The sequence below is a fragment of the Pongo pygmaeus genome, chromosome 13, assembly GCF_028885625.2.
Source record: "Pongo pygmaeus isolate AG05252 chromosome 13, NHGRI_mPonPyg2-v2.0_pri, whole genome shotgun sequence".
Taxonomy (NCBI): domain Eukaryota; kingdom Metazoa; phylum Chordata; class Mammalia; order Primates; family Hominidae; genus Pongo; species Pongo pygmaeus.
In genome coordinates this window covers 78,058,829-78,072,990 of record NC_072386.2, presented here as the reverse complement: position 1 = coordinate 78,072,990, position 14,162 = coordinate 78,058,829, and the positions used below count along the sequence as shown (strand labels likewise).

Below are 14,162 nucleotides of genomic sequence, written 5' to 3'. Positions count from 1 at the left end.
CGTGCCCAGATGCTAAGAGTCATTTACTTTTAAAGCACAAAATAAAGCAGAGGTCAACATCTCTTACCAGTGAGCTCCAGACTTGTTATCTGTGGTGCTGTCAGCGGTGGTATCTGGGTAAGCATGGCGTTGATGCAGCTGATGGTCCTGTAGGACAGAGAGCACCCGCTTGGCAGGCGCAGTGTGCCTCTGGGAGGAGCAGGAAGCGGGGATCGAGAGGGCATTCGGAACATATCTCCTCTTACCAGGTCCTCCTCGTCCTCCTCATCCTCCTCACCCTCCTCACCCTCCTCCTCCTCATCCTCCTCCTCTTCCCTTCCTTGGCGTTGTTGCTGGTGTGCCAGCCTCCTCTCCTCTCCAGGCCTCTGCTTTCTGTCTCCTCCTCTGCTGTCCCCCTCACTGTAAAGTTGCCCCTGATTTCTAGATCCAGGGGTCTCTCTCTTTTGCTCTGTATCTTCTTCTTTCACTTCTTCATCCTCCTCAGATTGAAGTGCTTCTTTTCTTACTATTTGGTCCATTCCCACCTGAGGAGGTGGCAGTTGCTTATGAAGTAAATTGGTAGGTTCTCTTTGTTCTGAAGAATCACCAGAAAATTCATTTCTATCATTTAATGCTATACCACTGAGTAGAGAATAGGAGACTAATGACCACGCAAGGATGAGGTAGCAGAGATAAGTTGATGGATGATATTAATAAAAGAAAAAATCATAATGAAAATGAGGTTAGTAAATATTATTCCCTCCAAGTATTTGAGTGCAATTTAAAGACGAAATGCACCTTGAAATTTTTGCTTAAGAAGTTTTAATAGTCACTTTATTTCTATTTTGTAAGATCTGTTACATTTTATTCACCTGTGGGCCTTAATACTAATTTTTATATTAAATAACTTAATGCTTATTTTTGCTAACATATCATGATACCTGGTGACTAAGGAGGGAATAATATTGCCACATGAGGCAAAATGGTAAGCAATCCTGTTGTGAGATTGTGTTATAATCAGATGTGATACCTTTATAATAGATACTGTTCTGTTCACTGGGGCTATTGCTAATGTGAGAATTTGCAGACTGTTTACCAGACATTAAAAAAGTGAAACAGGTGTATATTTTACTTGCTTATAGCAGTGAAACCAACTTTTGTTTATAGATTTGTCATTATTTTTGTCCATGGCATCATAACATCATCCTCTGAAATTCAGAATTATAGAGAGAAAGTTTTCCTCCTTCTCTCTCCCAGACTCTATACTTAAATCATCTTTACTACCTGAGACTTACAAGTGACATTCTGGACTTAAGTGATGTTGCTTTAACTTAGACATATGCCCAGGAGTGCTGTTTATCCTTCCATGATGGTGGGAGTAGAATAAATGATAGTAGACAGTTAATCTACATTTATATTTAGCTGTTAAATCTTTGGCAGAAAGTGGGGAAGACATGACAAAGACTAGATTCAAATTCACTTTCTGGGTAAACAGTTCTAGGAAGAACTGATTTCACAGTGCATAATTTTTTTCCCCCCGAGATGGAGTCTTGCTCTGTTGCCCAGGCTGGAATGCAGTGGCATGATCTCGGCTCACTGCACCCTCCACCTCCCGGGTTCAAGCGATTCTCCTGCCTCAGCCTCCCAAGTAGCTGAGATTACAGGCACTCCACCACCATGCCAGGCTAATTTTTGTATTTTTAGTAGAGATGGGGTTTCACCGTGTTGACCAGGCTGGTCTCGAACACCTGACCTTGTGATCCTCCCGCTCAGCCTCCCAAAGTGCTGGGATTACAGGTGTGAGCTACCGTGCCCAGCCAGAGTGCATACATTTTCTTCCATCAAGATTTAAAAATTTACTTAATCATATGCCTACTTTTATTTAACACTATATATAAACTACTCCCAAAAATAACTCAGGAAATATAATTATTTGGAGAAATTACTTGAGATATCAATTCAGTATGTATTATAAAGTCTGTGAATTATTTTTTCACATCTCTAGCAAAACATGCAGAAGAATAGGAAAAAGTTAGTAAAAGGAAACTAAAGCTATCATATTGAAACATTTAAAATCCTTCCTGTATATCCAAGTTTATTTTTCCAAAATAACTACATTTCAAGAATACTCCAAGTCTTCTGAAAAAATTTCTGAGAATTTGTGACTCTTACTTTGTAAACCTTGTATTTATTTCACTCCAAGGAATCCATTTCATTGAACACTTTTTTCCTAACTCTTTTTAAACATTACTGAAATATTTGGTAGTATAAAGCAAAACACAATTTCTAAATAGTCAAAAGTTTTTCCTGGCAAGGAGACTTTTGTAGACACCTACCCTGTGATCATCTGTGTGCATGGGAGCAATCTACCTTGGTTATAGACAAGAGAAGATGTCCCTATCCCTTCCCAGCCAATTATTTAACAAGTATTTATTTGCTTATTTTCATAAGGTGTTGGTTAGGCTTTTCTCAGAGGAGACTGGGCCTCCCTCTTAAGGGTCCTTCATTCAGTCAGGTATGAGCCTCATTGGAGAAGGGGTCCATGAGCAGCCAACAAAACCCGCGCTGTGATCTCCTGCACACAGAAGTGCCACATGAGAAAATCATGCTTCAGGCTACACTTCTGCATTTTCCTGGAATTATCCAAGCAGTGGTGTGGGTTCCTGTGCTGCCTTTGAGTGGTTGGGTATAGCCAGAGGGTTGGGGCTTTGTTTTCTTTAGATGCAAATCACTCTTCCTTTGTTTACCTTGGCTTCAAGGTGATAAAGCCACCTTGCGTTGGATTAAGTGGGATAATGCACATACAGACCAAAGCAGAGTCCTTAACACAATAAGAATTCAGGATCTGTTGTAGAAATTCTGTTACCATATCTCTAAAGCTGAGAGTCAAATGTGGAATGTAATCTCAGCCAAGTTTACTGAATCTGATAGAGCTAGAACTATAAAGCCACAGTCTATTATTTATATCCCCTACCATACATTTTCCCAGATATTTTCTATGTTAATCAGCATTTTGCCAATATTTTAAGTACTCAGATCTGACTAATGTATCGTAATTTTAATCTAAAATTAGTAACAAAAACAAATGGAAGTTAAAGATTAATCACACACTGATATTTTGCTTAGCTAAATCTCTGTACCAGTAGCAGAGCAGACTGGGCAGCATTCCCCTTCAGGTATAACTGTTTGGGGGCACCTCTGGGGATGGCACATGGTTTCATCACAAAGCACTCTTCCATCTGAGCAGAGGCAGGTAGTGCAGGGCTCAGGCGACCACACAGCTTTGTTGTACATGGTTATGCCCTTTACCAAACAGTGTCCCTTCTTTCCTAGAAGAAAACAAAAGCACAAATTTAAATTTCTTATGTGATTATCGGCAACTGTGAATGGAAGTAAAGACAATGTGAAGTCAAACTGCTCTAACCACACAAGAATAGAATTCTATGTGCATTCATGTATAGGGTAAAGATGTCGTATAGACATAAGAAATGCTGAAATGCTTTTCACAGGCTCTCCTCTCAGCCCTTTCACGTAGGCTCTAAGAGTGAACTCCTCATGGTAACTTGGGGCTGAACTGCGCTTCCATTTTGTATCCATCAGGATAGATTAAATTATACAACATCAACAAACAATCCCCAAATCTCAGTTATTTTTCATTTGTACTTTGTGTCTAATGTGGGGACACAGGGGCTCAGCTCATCATATTCACTCAGGATTCATCTATAAGCAGGCTGTCCTGATCACTGCAGTAGTGGAAATGTGAGATTACAAATCACATATGAGCTCTAAAAGTGTCTAATTATACTGACCAAAGCAAATTGTACGGCCACACCAGACTTCCCAAGCCGCCAGCCAATCCAGTTCCCTCATGTGACCAGACAGCTGAGCTAGCACTAATGATGAGCTCACAGCCCACCCTTGATGTGCACATGGGAATAGGTGAAACCAGACAGCATGCTTCCGTGGTGCTTCTCAATGAGACACTGAGCTATCTCTTTTATGGTTTATTATGCTATTGAAATATGATTCACATACTATAATATTCACCCTTTTAAAGTGTATAATACTGTCTGGGCGCGGTGGCTCATGCCTGTAATCCCAGCGCTTTGGGGGTCTGAGGTAACTTGAGACCAAGAGTTTGAGACCAGCCTGGGCAACATGGTGAAACCCCATCTCCTCTAAAAATACAAAAATTAGCCGAGTGTGGTGGCACATGCCTGAAGTCCCAGCTACTCAGAAAGCTGAGGCATGAGAATTGCTTGAACCCAGGAGGTGGAGGTTGCAGTGAGCCAAGATCGTTCTACTGCACTCCAGCCTGGGCAACAGAGCAAGACTGTCTCTAAATAAATAAATAAACAAATAAAGTGCATGATGCGGTGCGTATATTCATTTCCCTACATACAAGATTGTAGATATGTGGATAAGTGTATCAGCTAAGCAGGCCATTAGAAAGCTGAGGAGAATATAGAGGGGATGTTTTTCTTCCAACCCTGGTGTCATTCCAGATAACTTTCATCCATCTGAGCCACTGTCCCCAAGTTCCACCCCCAAATGAGCCTCTCACATTAGTCCCCTCCTTTCCCCGACCACTAACTCAGCCCAATTCAGGCCCTACCCATCTCTCATTCGGATACTTGCAATAGGCTAATCCCACCTACCCAATTCCTCCTCTGAACAAAAATACACATATGAGTTTCTTCCGGGTTATCAAAAGCACTACACTCTATCAAAATTTCCATGGCCTCTTTTTGCAGAAATGGAAAAGCTGATCCTTTAATTCATATGGAACTATAGGGGATCCCAAATAACCAAAGCAATCTTGAGAAAAAAGAACAAAGTTGGAGATCTCACACTTCCAGATTTCAAAAAGCTCACTATAAAGATACGATAATCAGCTGTTGTCAGTGTGATACTAGTATAAGCATAGACATATAGGCCAATGGAACACTGAAAGTCAGACATACATCTATGAATAATTGATTTTCGAGAAGGGTGTCAAGACCATTCAGTGGAGGAAAGAACAATCTTCAACAACTGGTGCTGGGACAACAACAGCAAGAGAATGAAGCTGAATCCCTGCCTTTCACCAAATACAAACATTAGCTCAAAATGGATCAAAGACCTAATATATCTTATATTTAGACCTTTGCTCTAAATATAGGAGCTAAGACTACAACACTCTTAGAAAAATCCATAGGGGAAAATCTTTATGACCTCATATTTGGCAGTGAATTCTTAGATATGACACCTAAAGAAAAAGATAAATTATACTTTATCAAAATTAAAAATTTGGTGCATCAAAGGACATTGTTAAGAAAGTGAAAGGATGGTGTACACAATGGGAGAGACTATGTGAAATCATATATCTGATAAGGTCCTGATATCCAGAATATTCATAAAGAACTCTTACAACTCAACTACAGAAAGGCAATGCAATTAAAAAATGGGCAAAACTTGCCCAATACAGTGGCTCTCGCCTGTAATTCCAGCACTTTGGGAGGCCAAGGAGGGAAGATTTCTTAAGGCCAGGAATTTGAGACCGGCCTGGACAACATAATGGGATGCTGTCTCTACAAAAAAAGTTAAAAAGTTAGCCAGGTGTGGTGGTGCATTCTTGTAGTCCAAGCTACTTGGGAGGCTGAGGCAGAGGATCACTGAAGCCCAGGAGTTCAAGACTGCAGTGAGCTGTGATTGTACCACTGTATTCCAGCCTGGACAGCAGAGCAAGACCCCATCTCTTAAAAGAAGAAAGAAATAGGCATAGGGGTTGAATAGATATTTCTCCAAGGAAGATATGCAGATGGACAACATGCACATAAAAAGATGCTTAACATCATTAGTTGTTAGGGAAATGCAAATCAAAAGCACAATGAGATACCACTTCAGACAAGAACAGCTATAATTAAAAATAAATAACAATTGTTGGCAGGAATGTAGAGAAACTGGAGTCCTCTTCCATTGCTGGTGGGCATATATAACAGCATAGCCACTTTGGAAAACATTTGGCAGTTCATCAATAAATTAAATATAGAATTACCAAATGGCCCAACAGTTCCCCTCCTAAGTATATACCCAAAAGAATTGAAAATAGGTGTTGAAAGAAAACTTATATTAATGTTCATAGCTGTGTTATTCATGATAGCCAAAAGGTGGAAACAGCCCAGATGTTCATCAACTGGTAGACAATATGGATAAACAAATATGGTATAGCCATACAATGGAATATTATTCAGCCATAAAAAGGAATGAAGTTCTGATACAGGCATTAATCATAGATGAACTTTAAAAACATTATACTAAGTAAAGAAGTCAGATACACAAGGCCACATATTATGTGATTCTATTTACGTGAAATTTCCAGAATAGGCAAATTCATAGAGACAGAACAGATTAGTGGTTGCCAAGGGCTGGGAGTGGGGAGAAATAGGGAGTTTAGGTACAGAGTTTCCTTTTGGTGGGACGAAAATGTGCAGAAACAAGATAGTGGTGATGGTTGCACAATATTGTGAATGTACTAAATGCTATTGAATTGTACACTTTAAAATGGATGAAATGGTAAATTTTGTGTTATGTGTGGTTATACAATCAAAAAGTACTGTAAGATCACTGGAAAATATTTTCGGACAATTTGGAAATACTTAGTATATATCTTCTGTACTTTTATGCATACCACCCTTTAGTACATATAAAAACATTTTTTTTAAACAAGTTTGAGATCACATGAATACTTCTTTTTCGGCCTTTTTGTTTTCCATTATTATAGCTTAGCTATCTTTCCACTTAACTAAAAAAATTGACCTCATCTTTCTTTAGCAGTTATGAGTACATTATTATTACAATTTTTTTAAGTTGATTTCTCTTCCTTTCTTTTCCAAATCATGTTGTAAGTGTGGCCTAAATTGCCTATTTTCAGGATAATTGTATATTATTTCTGTTAAATTCAGGGAAATAATTAATGAAGAAGCATTTAGCTGTATTGAGACAATATATGAAATACTGGCCACAGAACATTATATGGTGATATTTTCCGTTATTCTTTTGAAAGTCTTATTTAATGGTAACATGTCTATAATATACTTTTTCCTTCCAAATTTGGAAAAATGTAAACCATTTAATACTAGTTTTTAAAAATGCCTAATTGAAATCTTTAGCAGAATTTTTAGTCTTTTAAATCTTTAAAAAGTCAGGGGTTTAACCTATTTAAAATGAATTCAGTGGCTTTAATTCTATTTGTGGTTGAAAATTTTTGGTTGAAAATATGTAATAGCCATATGTTCACAGAATCATCTGAATAATTTATTTCTGTATTCTAGATGATCTATTGTTATAAATGGAAAGGTAGTTTATAAATGTTTATGTATATTATCTATGTTAGGATTACAACTATTTAAAATGTATGCATAGTAAACATACTGGAAAGAAACCAAAATGATAACTATGATTTTGTAAATATAGTGGTAGGATAAGTAATTTTTGTCTAATAATTATAAATGTGTTCCTTAAGTTGTTTTTGTTTTTTGGGGGGTTGTTTTGTTTTGTTTTGTTTTTAATCTCGAGATGGAGTCTTGCTCTGTCACCCAGGCTGGAGTGCAGTGGCGTGATCTCTGCTCACTGCAACCTCCACCTCCCAGGTTCAAGTGATTCTCCTGCCTCAGCCTCCCGAGTAGCTGGGATTACAGGTACATGCCACCACATCCGGCTAATTTTTTGTATTTTTAGTAGAGACGGGGTTTCAACATGTTGGCCAGGCTGGTCTTAAACTCCTGACCTTGTGATCTCTCCACCTCGGCCTCCCAAAGTGCTGGGATTACAGGTGTGAGCCACCGTGCGTGGCCCTATTTTTAAAATTATTTTAAAATGTATGTTTGTAGATTAAACCAAAAAGTAATATAATAACCTGGATTTTTCTTTAGAAAATTATCTTCTGGAGATGTTCTCCCTCTCTCCCTCTCTCCTTCTCTTTCCCCATACCATCTCTCACCCTCCTCCCTCCTTCTGTCTCTCTCTCATAGTGTTCTCTTACCTGGTAACACATTATAACTTGATTCTACTCCAGGAAAACTTGAAAAGGATTCAAACTTTTCCTCCATGCTATAATCAAAGTTAACAATAGGAAGTCTTGCTACTGGTGTAAAAATTGTTGTTTGTGGAATTCCAAGCTGTCTGTTTGATCTGTGCTTGTGTGAGGTTGAACTTTTCCTCAACCTTCTGTGGTAGATCTTCCTCCTTTGCTTCCTAGGAATTTCTTCATTTTGTCCAAAGTCAGTTTGAAAAATGATAAGCAGAAAAAAACAAAACAAAACCGCAATCTTCATGTTTGATTTTGTTCCACCAGCCAATTTCTAGAATGAAACAATATTTCAAAGTTAGTGGTGACTAAATTTTTACCTCTGAAAATTGGCTTATATAATTGCTTGTATGCCTCAGTAGCCAAGTCTTTGAGAAATTACACTTATGATATATGGGCTATACGCTATAGTATTATTGCCAAATCATAATTTGGAATTCTTCTATCAGAATCAAAACACTTTTTTTTTTTTAAATAGAGATGGGGTCTTGCTCCATCACCCAGGCTGGAGTGCAGTGATTCAGTCATGACTCACTGCAGCCTTGAACTCCTGGGCTCAAGCAGTCCTCCAGCATTGGCCTCCCAAAGTGCTGGGATTACAGCATGAGTCACCATGCCTGGCCAGAACTTTTTTGTATCTTACCTTTATCTTTAGACCAGGAATTAGAAACTTTTTTCTATAAAGGGCCAGATAGTAAATATTTGAGGCATCATAGGCTATACCTTCTCTGTCATAACTATTCAGCTCTGTCATTGTAGCATGAAAGCAGCCATAGACAATATGTTGGGGACCAGCCTCAACACTACCCGTAGGGTACCCAAAGCCCGGTGGCGACAAAGGAAGAGAAGAGACAGGTTAAGAGTTCATAAAGATGGGAGCCAGGGGGCCAGTTGCACAATGGAGGCTGCAAAAGGCCCAGAGTTCTGTTCTCCACACAATTTATTGAGTACAGTCACTTAGATCTAAGAAGCAGATGTTTAGGGCGAAACAGTGAAAGGGAGGCAGTATGTCATAGGCGTAATCTATAGCAATAGCGGTTTAAATGAATCTCCTTTGTGCTTAAACAGCATATCTTTAACTTATTGGAGAGTAGCTAGTAGGAGCAGGCTTAACTAGGAGCCTGTACGTCTGTCCACATTTCAGTGTTTCAGAGGAGTGTCTTTCTCCTTGAGCACAGTGTTTATAGATAAGAGAGCAGGTTGCACTCAGAGCATGGGAACATAATGGTGATAAGAAGGCTTTCCTCTCAGAGGCCTCTTGTGGCTTTCCACAACTTATTGTCCCATATTTTTATGGCCAGTTTATGCAGGCACTCCATAAGCCTTTTTCCCAACAACAATATGTAAACAAATGAGCATGGATGTGTTCCAGGGAAACTCATTACCAGTAAAGGTGGTGGATCACACATGGCCCCTTCTCTGGGCCCTACTGTTCTGCAGGCTTTCAAAGATTACTTGGGAGATTTCTGTCCACCTGTTTGCTAAGACATTCTGTGACTGATGTAATCCACAACCCATTTTCCCAGCTGTTTTCTGTTTTGTGCTTTTATTCTCTAGCTTTATAATTGTCTGGGGGGAAGGGCGTGATGGTACCATATAAAAATAACAGTCAATAGCATCAGTTATAAGGAGGTAAGAGTCAGAAAGAGTAACTCTTTAATTAGCTGGTCTCAGGGTTAGTATAGGTCCTTGCACATGGCAAAGCTGAAAAACATTTAAGAAATGAATATTTCGGCACTCTTGGTACAGTAGTAGCATTATGGTCAGACAGACTGGCGCAATCCCTGTGAAGTCTGGTGGCCAGGGACAAGAGAAACCTCCATCAAGGTCTCGTGCAGCTGTCATCAAAAGATTCACTCAGCCAATCTCTCTTGGCCTAAAGTTAGTCCTACAAAGGAAGGTTGGCAGTTTTGACTGCCTCTCAGAATTCTACAGCTGAGAAACACACACATACACACACACACACACACCTATACCCCTTGCAGCTTTCCTCCTGCTCTTGCCTCAGGTCCACTCACTGTCAGTGTTTCCTGAGATGAAAAGCCTTCTTTACACAGCCAGTATGGAGGAGAAACTAAAACCCCAGGGATCATAAGAACCCAGATCACAACAGATTTGCCGCTGTTGTCTTTTTAATGGGAATTTAAAGTATTTGGTGATTCTAGAAGGTTAAAGTAACTAACTTGCTCAGTGATGAAATTTATTTCAATTCTCACAGGCATACCTTGGTCTCCTTTGCCAACCAGAACAAATCTGTGATAGGAAGGAACGGTAAAACATCCAAGGTGATGTTACATACAGAGATGAATACCCTAAACTGCAAAGGAGAGGCATTGAAGGATTAAGGGATAAGAAGTGGCCATAGACTGCTAACCCAGTCATCTTGTTGGAACCTTAGAAAATACCTGAGAGGCCAGGCACTGTGGCTCATGCCTGTAATCCTAGCCCTATAGGAGGCCGAAACCAAGGTGGGAGGATTGCTTGAGGCCAGGAGTTTAAGACCAGAGTAAGGAACATAGCAGGACCTTGTCTCAACTAAAACATAAAAAATTAGCTGGGCATGGTGGTGCATACCTGTAGTCCTAGCTACTCAGGAGGCTGAGGCAGGAGGCTCACTTGAGTCCAGAAGTTCAAGGTTGCAGTGAGCAATGATTGCAGCACTGTACTCCAGCCTGGGTAACAGAGCGAGACTCTGTCTCAGAAAAAAAAAAAAAAAAAAAGAAAAAACCTGAAAGACCCTGCAAGCATTTGACTCAATCTGTCTGTCTGACCATTTGACCAAAGAAAGTACAGTCATGTACCACATAATGACTTTTTTGTCAGTGACAAATTGCATATACCATGATGGTCCCATAAAATTATAATGGAGCTGAAAATCTCTTATTGCCTAGAGATGTCACAGCATCATAGCATAACGCATTACTCATAATGTTTGTGGTGATGCTGGTATAAACAAACCTACTGCACTGCCAGTCATATAAAAATACAGCACAGGCTGGGCACGGTGGCTCAAGCCTATAATCCCAGCACTTTGGGAGGCCAAGGTGGGTGGATCACCTGAGGTCAGGAGTTCGAGACCAGCCTGCCCAACATGGTGAAACCCCACCTCTACTAAAAATATAAAATTAGCTGGGTGTGGTGGTGCATGCCTGTAATCCCAGCAACTCGGGAGGCTGAGACAGAAGAATCGCTTAAACCCAGGAGGCGGAGGTTGCACTGAGTAGCTAGGACTACAGGTATGCACCACCATGCCTGAAGTGCAGAGACTCTGTCTCCAAAAAAAAAAAAAAAAAAAAAAGCACATACAATTATGTACAGTACAGTACATAATACTTTAATATACAACTATATTACTGGTTTATGTATTTACTATACTATACTTTTTATCATTGTTTTAGAGTACACGCCTTCTATCTATTTAAAAAAAAAAAAAGCTTTAACTGCAACAGCCTGAGGTGGTTCCTTCAAGAGGTATTTCAGAAGAAGGCATTCTTATCATGAGTGTTATTACACATGAAGACCTTCCAGTGGGACAAGATGTGGAGGTGGAAGACAGTGATATTGATGATCCAGACCCAATGAAGGCCTAGGCTAATGCGTGTTTGTCTCAGTTTTTAACAAAAATGTTTGAAAAGTTAAAAAATAAAAATAGAAAAAAGCTTATAAAATTACGCTATAAAGAAAGAAAATATTTTTGTACAACTGTACAATGTATTTGTGTTTTAAGCCAAGTGTTATTAAGAAAGAATTTTTTTAAATTCTTGAAACAAATGAAGATGAAAACACAGCACACCAAAACCTATGGGATACAGCAAAAGCAGTACTAAGAGGGAAGTTTACAGCAATAAACACCTACATCAACAAGTAGAAAAACTTCATATAAACAACCTAATAATACATCATAAAGAACTAGAAAAGCAAGGGCAAACCAAACCCAAAATTAGTGGAAAAAAAGAAATAATAAAGATCTGAACAGAAACCAAAAAAACTATAGAAAAGATGAATGAAATGAAAAGTTTTCTGAAACAATTTAAAAAATCAAGAAGCCTTTAGACAAAGAAAAAAAGAGGAATGCTATTACAAAAGAGTCAAAGTTTTTTTAAAAATAAAAAGTATATAAAGTTAAATTACAGTAAGCTAAGGCTAATTCATTATTGAAGAAATAAAAAACTTTTTTATAAATTTAGTAGACTCTTAGTGTACAGTGTTTATAAAATCTACAGTAGTGTATAGTAATGTCCTAGGCCTTCACACTCACTCACTGGAGTGACTTCCAGTCTTCCAAGCTCCATTCATGGTAAGTACCCTATATAGTGTACCATTTTTTTAATTCTTTTAGACCATATTCTTACCATACCTTTCCTATATTTAGATATGTTTATTATTTATTTATTTATTTAGAGACAGGGTCTGGCTCTGCCACCCAGGCTGGAGTGCAGTGGCACCATCTCAGCTCACTGCAACCTCCACTTCCTGGGTTCAAGCCAGTCTCACACCTCAGCCTCCCGAGTAGCTGGGACTACAGGAGCATGCCACCATGCCCAGCTGATTTTTATATTTTTTTTTGTAGAGACAGGATTTCACTATGTTGCCCAGGCAGGTCTCAAACTCCTGAGCTCAAGTGATTTCACCCATCTCAGCCTCACAGAGTGCTAGGATTACAGGCATGAGCCCCCACACCTGGCTTTAGATATGTTTAGATACACAAATATCATTCTGTTCCAGTTGCCTACAGTTTTCAGTACAGTCACGGGCTATACAGGTTTGTAGCCTAGGAGCAATAGGCTGTACCATATAGCCTAGGTGTAGAGTAGGTTGTCCCATCTAGGTTCGTGTAAGTACACTTTATGATGTATGACAACAAAATCATCTAACATCACATTTCTCAGAATGTATCCTTGTCGCTAAGTGACATATGACTGTAATTTGTTGATATCCAGGTTCTTAGAAGTCCGCTTCACAACCTAAGACAAGCTGTGGGAAATTCTAAGGGTATCTAAACTGAAAACCATGAGCATGAGCTCAGGGTAATGCATGCCTTCCTCAAGCCACAGTGTCTACCACCCAAATGTTTAGGAAATGCAGGGTGATCAGTGCTAAGTCTTGGCAAATATTGTGATTGTTTCTTAGTAGAAACCTACAATGGTAGTAGCAAACATATGGCTGCCATCCTGGGTCCTTGGCCTAGGTACAGATGCCACTAACTACTATTTTTTACATTCTGCATACAGTATATCACCTGAAGGCCAAGAAAATGAGCATGGTTTTGTGGAGATCACCTTCCCTGTATTGCCATAACAACATTCCTACTAGTTTGACAACTAGTAACAAGAGTGGCTCCATGAAGTAGAATGATACTCTAGGAAGCGACCATGATGTAACTTCAGACTTTTGGAGAGTCTGTGAAGTTACATCATGGTCGCTTCCTAGAGAATCATTCAGCCATTACACCAGTATTATGACAAAACTTATCAAATCTGACTCCCAGCCAACATGGAGTAATAGGGACCACGTATACCTTCCCACCTGAAACAACTTAAAAATAGAACAATATATATCTGAAGCATTTTCCAAACATTAAACAAAGAGCAGTCCAGGCCAGTGATCCCTGAAAGGGGTTGCAAATCAAATGCCCGGAGAGACCTGTGATTGACCTGCTTACTCCCTCAAGGGAGTTGCAGGGAGGGGAACACAGGCAGAGTCTAGCAGTCTCCATAAGTTGAAAAGATACAGCTGGAAATCTGAGGACACCAAAGAGACTAGTGTTCCTAGGGCAGAGTACAGAGAGGTGAGAGCTAACCCAGAGAAACCCTTCCAGAGATGTGAAGTCTTCCACTGAGTACTGGATAGCACATGTATGTAAGTAAACTATTAATACGTGAGACTGGGAAAAGAACTAACCTAAAGGACAAAGGGGGGGAGAAAAAAACCGGTCTCTGGAGCTTAAAAAAGACCAGGAAGAGTTTGTGTTCCACCAGTCAGAGTGGAAAACCTTACAATTCACAGGGCATCTGGTAGAGTACTCAGAAGAACATTAGCTCAGTAGAGGAAAATAATTAGCCCTAGGCTAAAGGCTGCTGTGATCCCATTTAATAAAGCTTAAAAGCAAGTCTTT

The 14,162-nt window shown here is 39.5% G+C and overlaps 2 protein-coding genes across 11 annotated transcripts in view; one reads left to right on the top strand and one right to left on the bottom strand.

Moving 5' to 3' along the window:
• The window catches only part of CENPP (centromere protein P), a 286,353-nt gene that overhangs the window by 185,900 nt on the left and 86,291 nt on the right, over positions 1–14,162 (top strand). The window contains exon 7 of one of the 2 annotated variants that reach the window (XM_063650259.1): positions 11,446–12,104. The exons of the other annotated variant lie outside the window; for it this stretch is intronic. Within the exon in view, the coding sequence (XP_063506329.1) occupies positions 11,446–11,501 (56 nt within the window). The 3' untranslated portion in view covers positions 11,502–12,104. Of the gene's footprint in view, positions 1–11,445; positions 12,105–14,162 lie in introns of those variants that run through there. 2 annotated transcript variants of the gene reach the window in all.
• Positions 1–14,162, bottom strand: part of ECM2 (extracellular matrix protein 2) — a 66,252-nt gene that overhangs the window by 20,616 nt on the left and 31,474 nt on the right. For 4 of the 9 annotated variants that reach the window (XM_063650255.1, XM_054502633.2, XM_054502637.2 and 1 more), the window contains 3 exons: positions 8,003–8,321; positions 3,120–3,308; positions 68–640 (listed from right to left, as the gene is read on the bottom strand). In XM_063650255.1, the coding sequence (XP_063506325.1) occupies positions 68–640; positions 3,120–3,308; positions 8,003–8,294 (1,054 nt within the window). In that variant the 5' untranslated portion in view covers positions 8,295–8,321. Of the gene's footprint in view, positions 1–67; positions 641–3,119; positions 3,309–8,002; positions 8,322–10,621; positions 10,740–14,162 lie in introns of all 9 variants that reach the window. The other 5 variants (XM_054502634.2, XM_063650256.1, XM_054502636.2 and 2 more) reach the window with 3 other exon arrangements.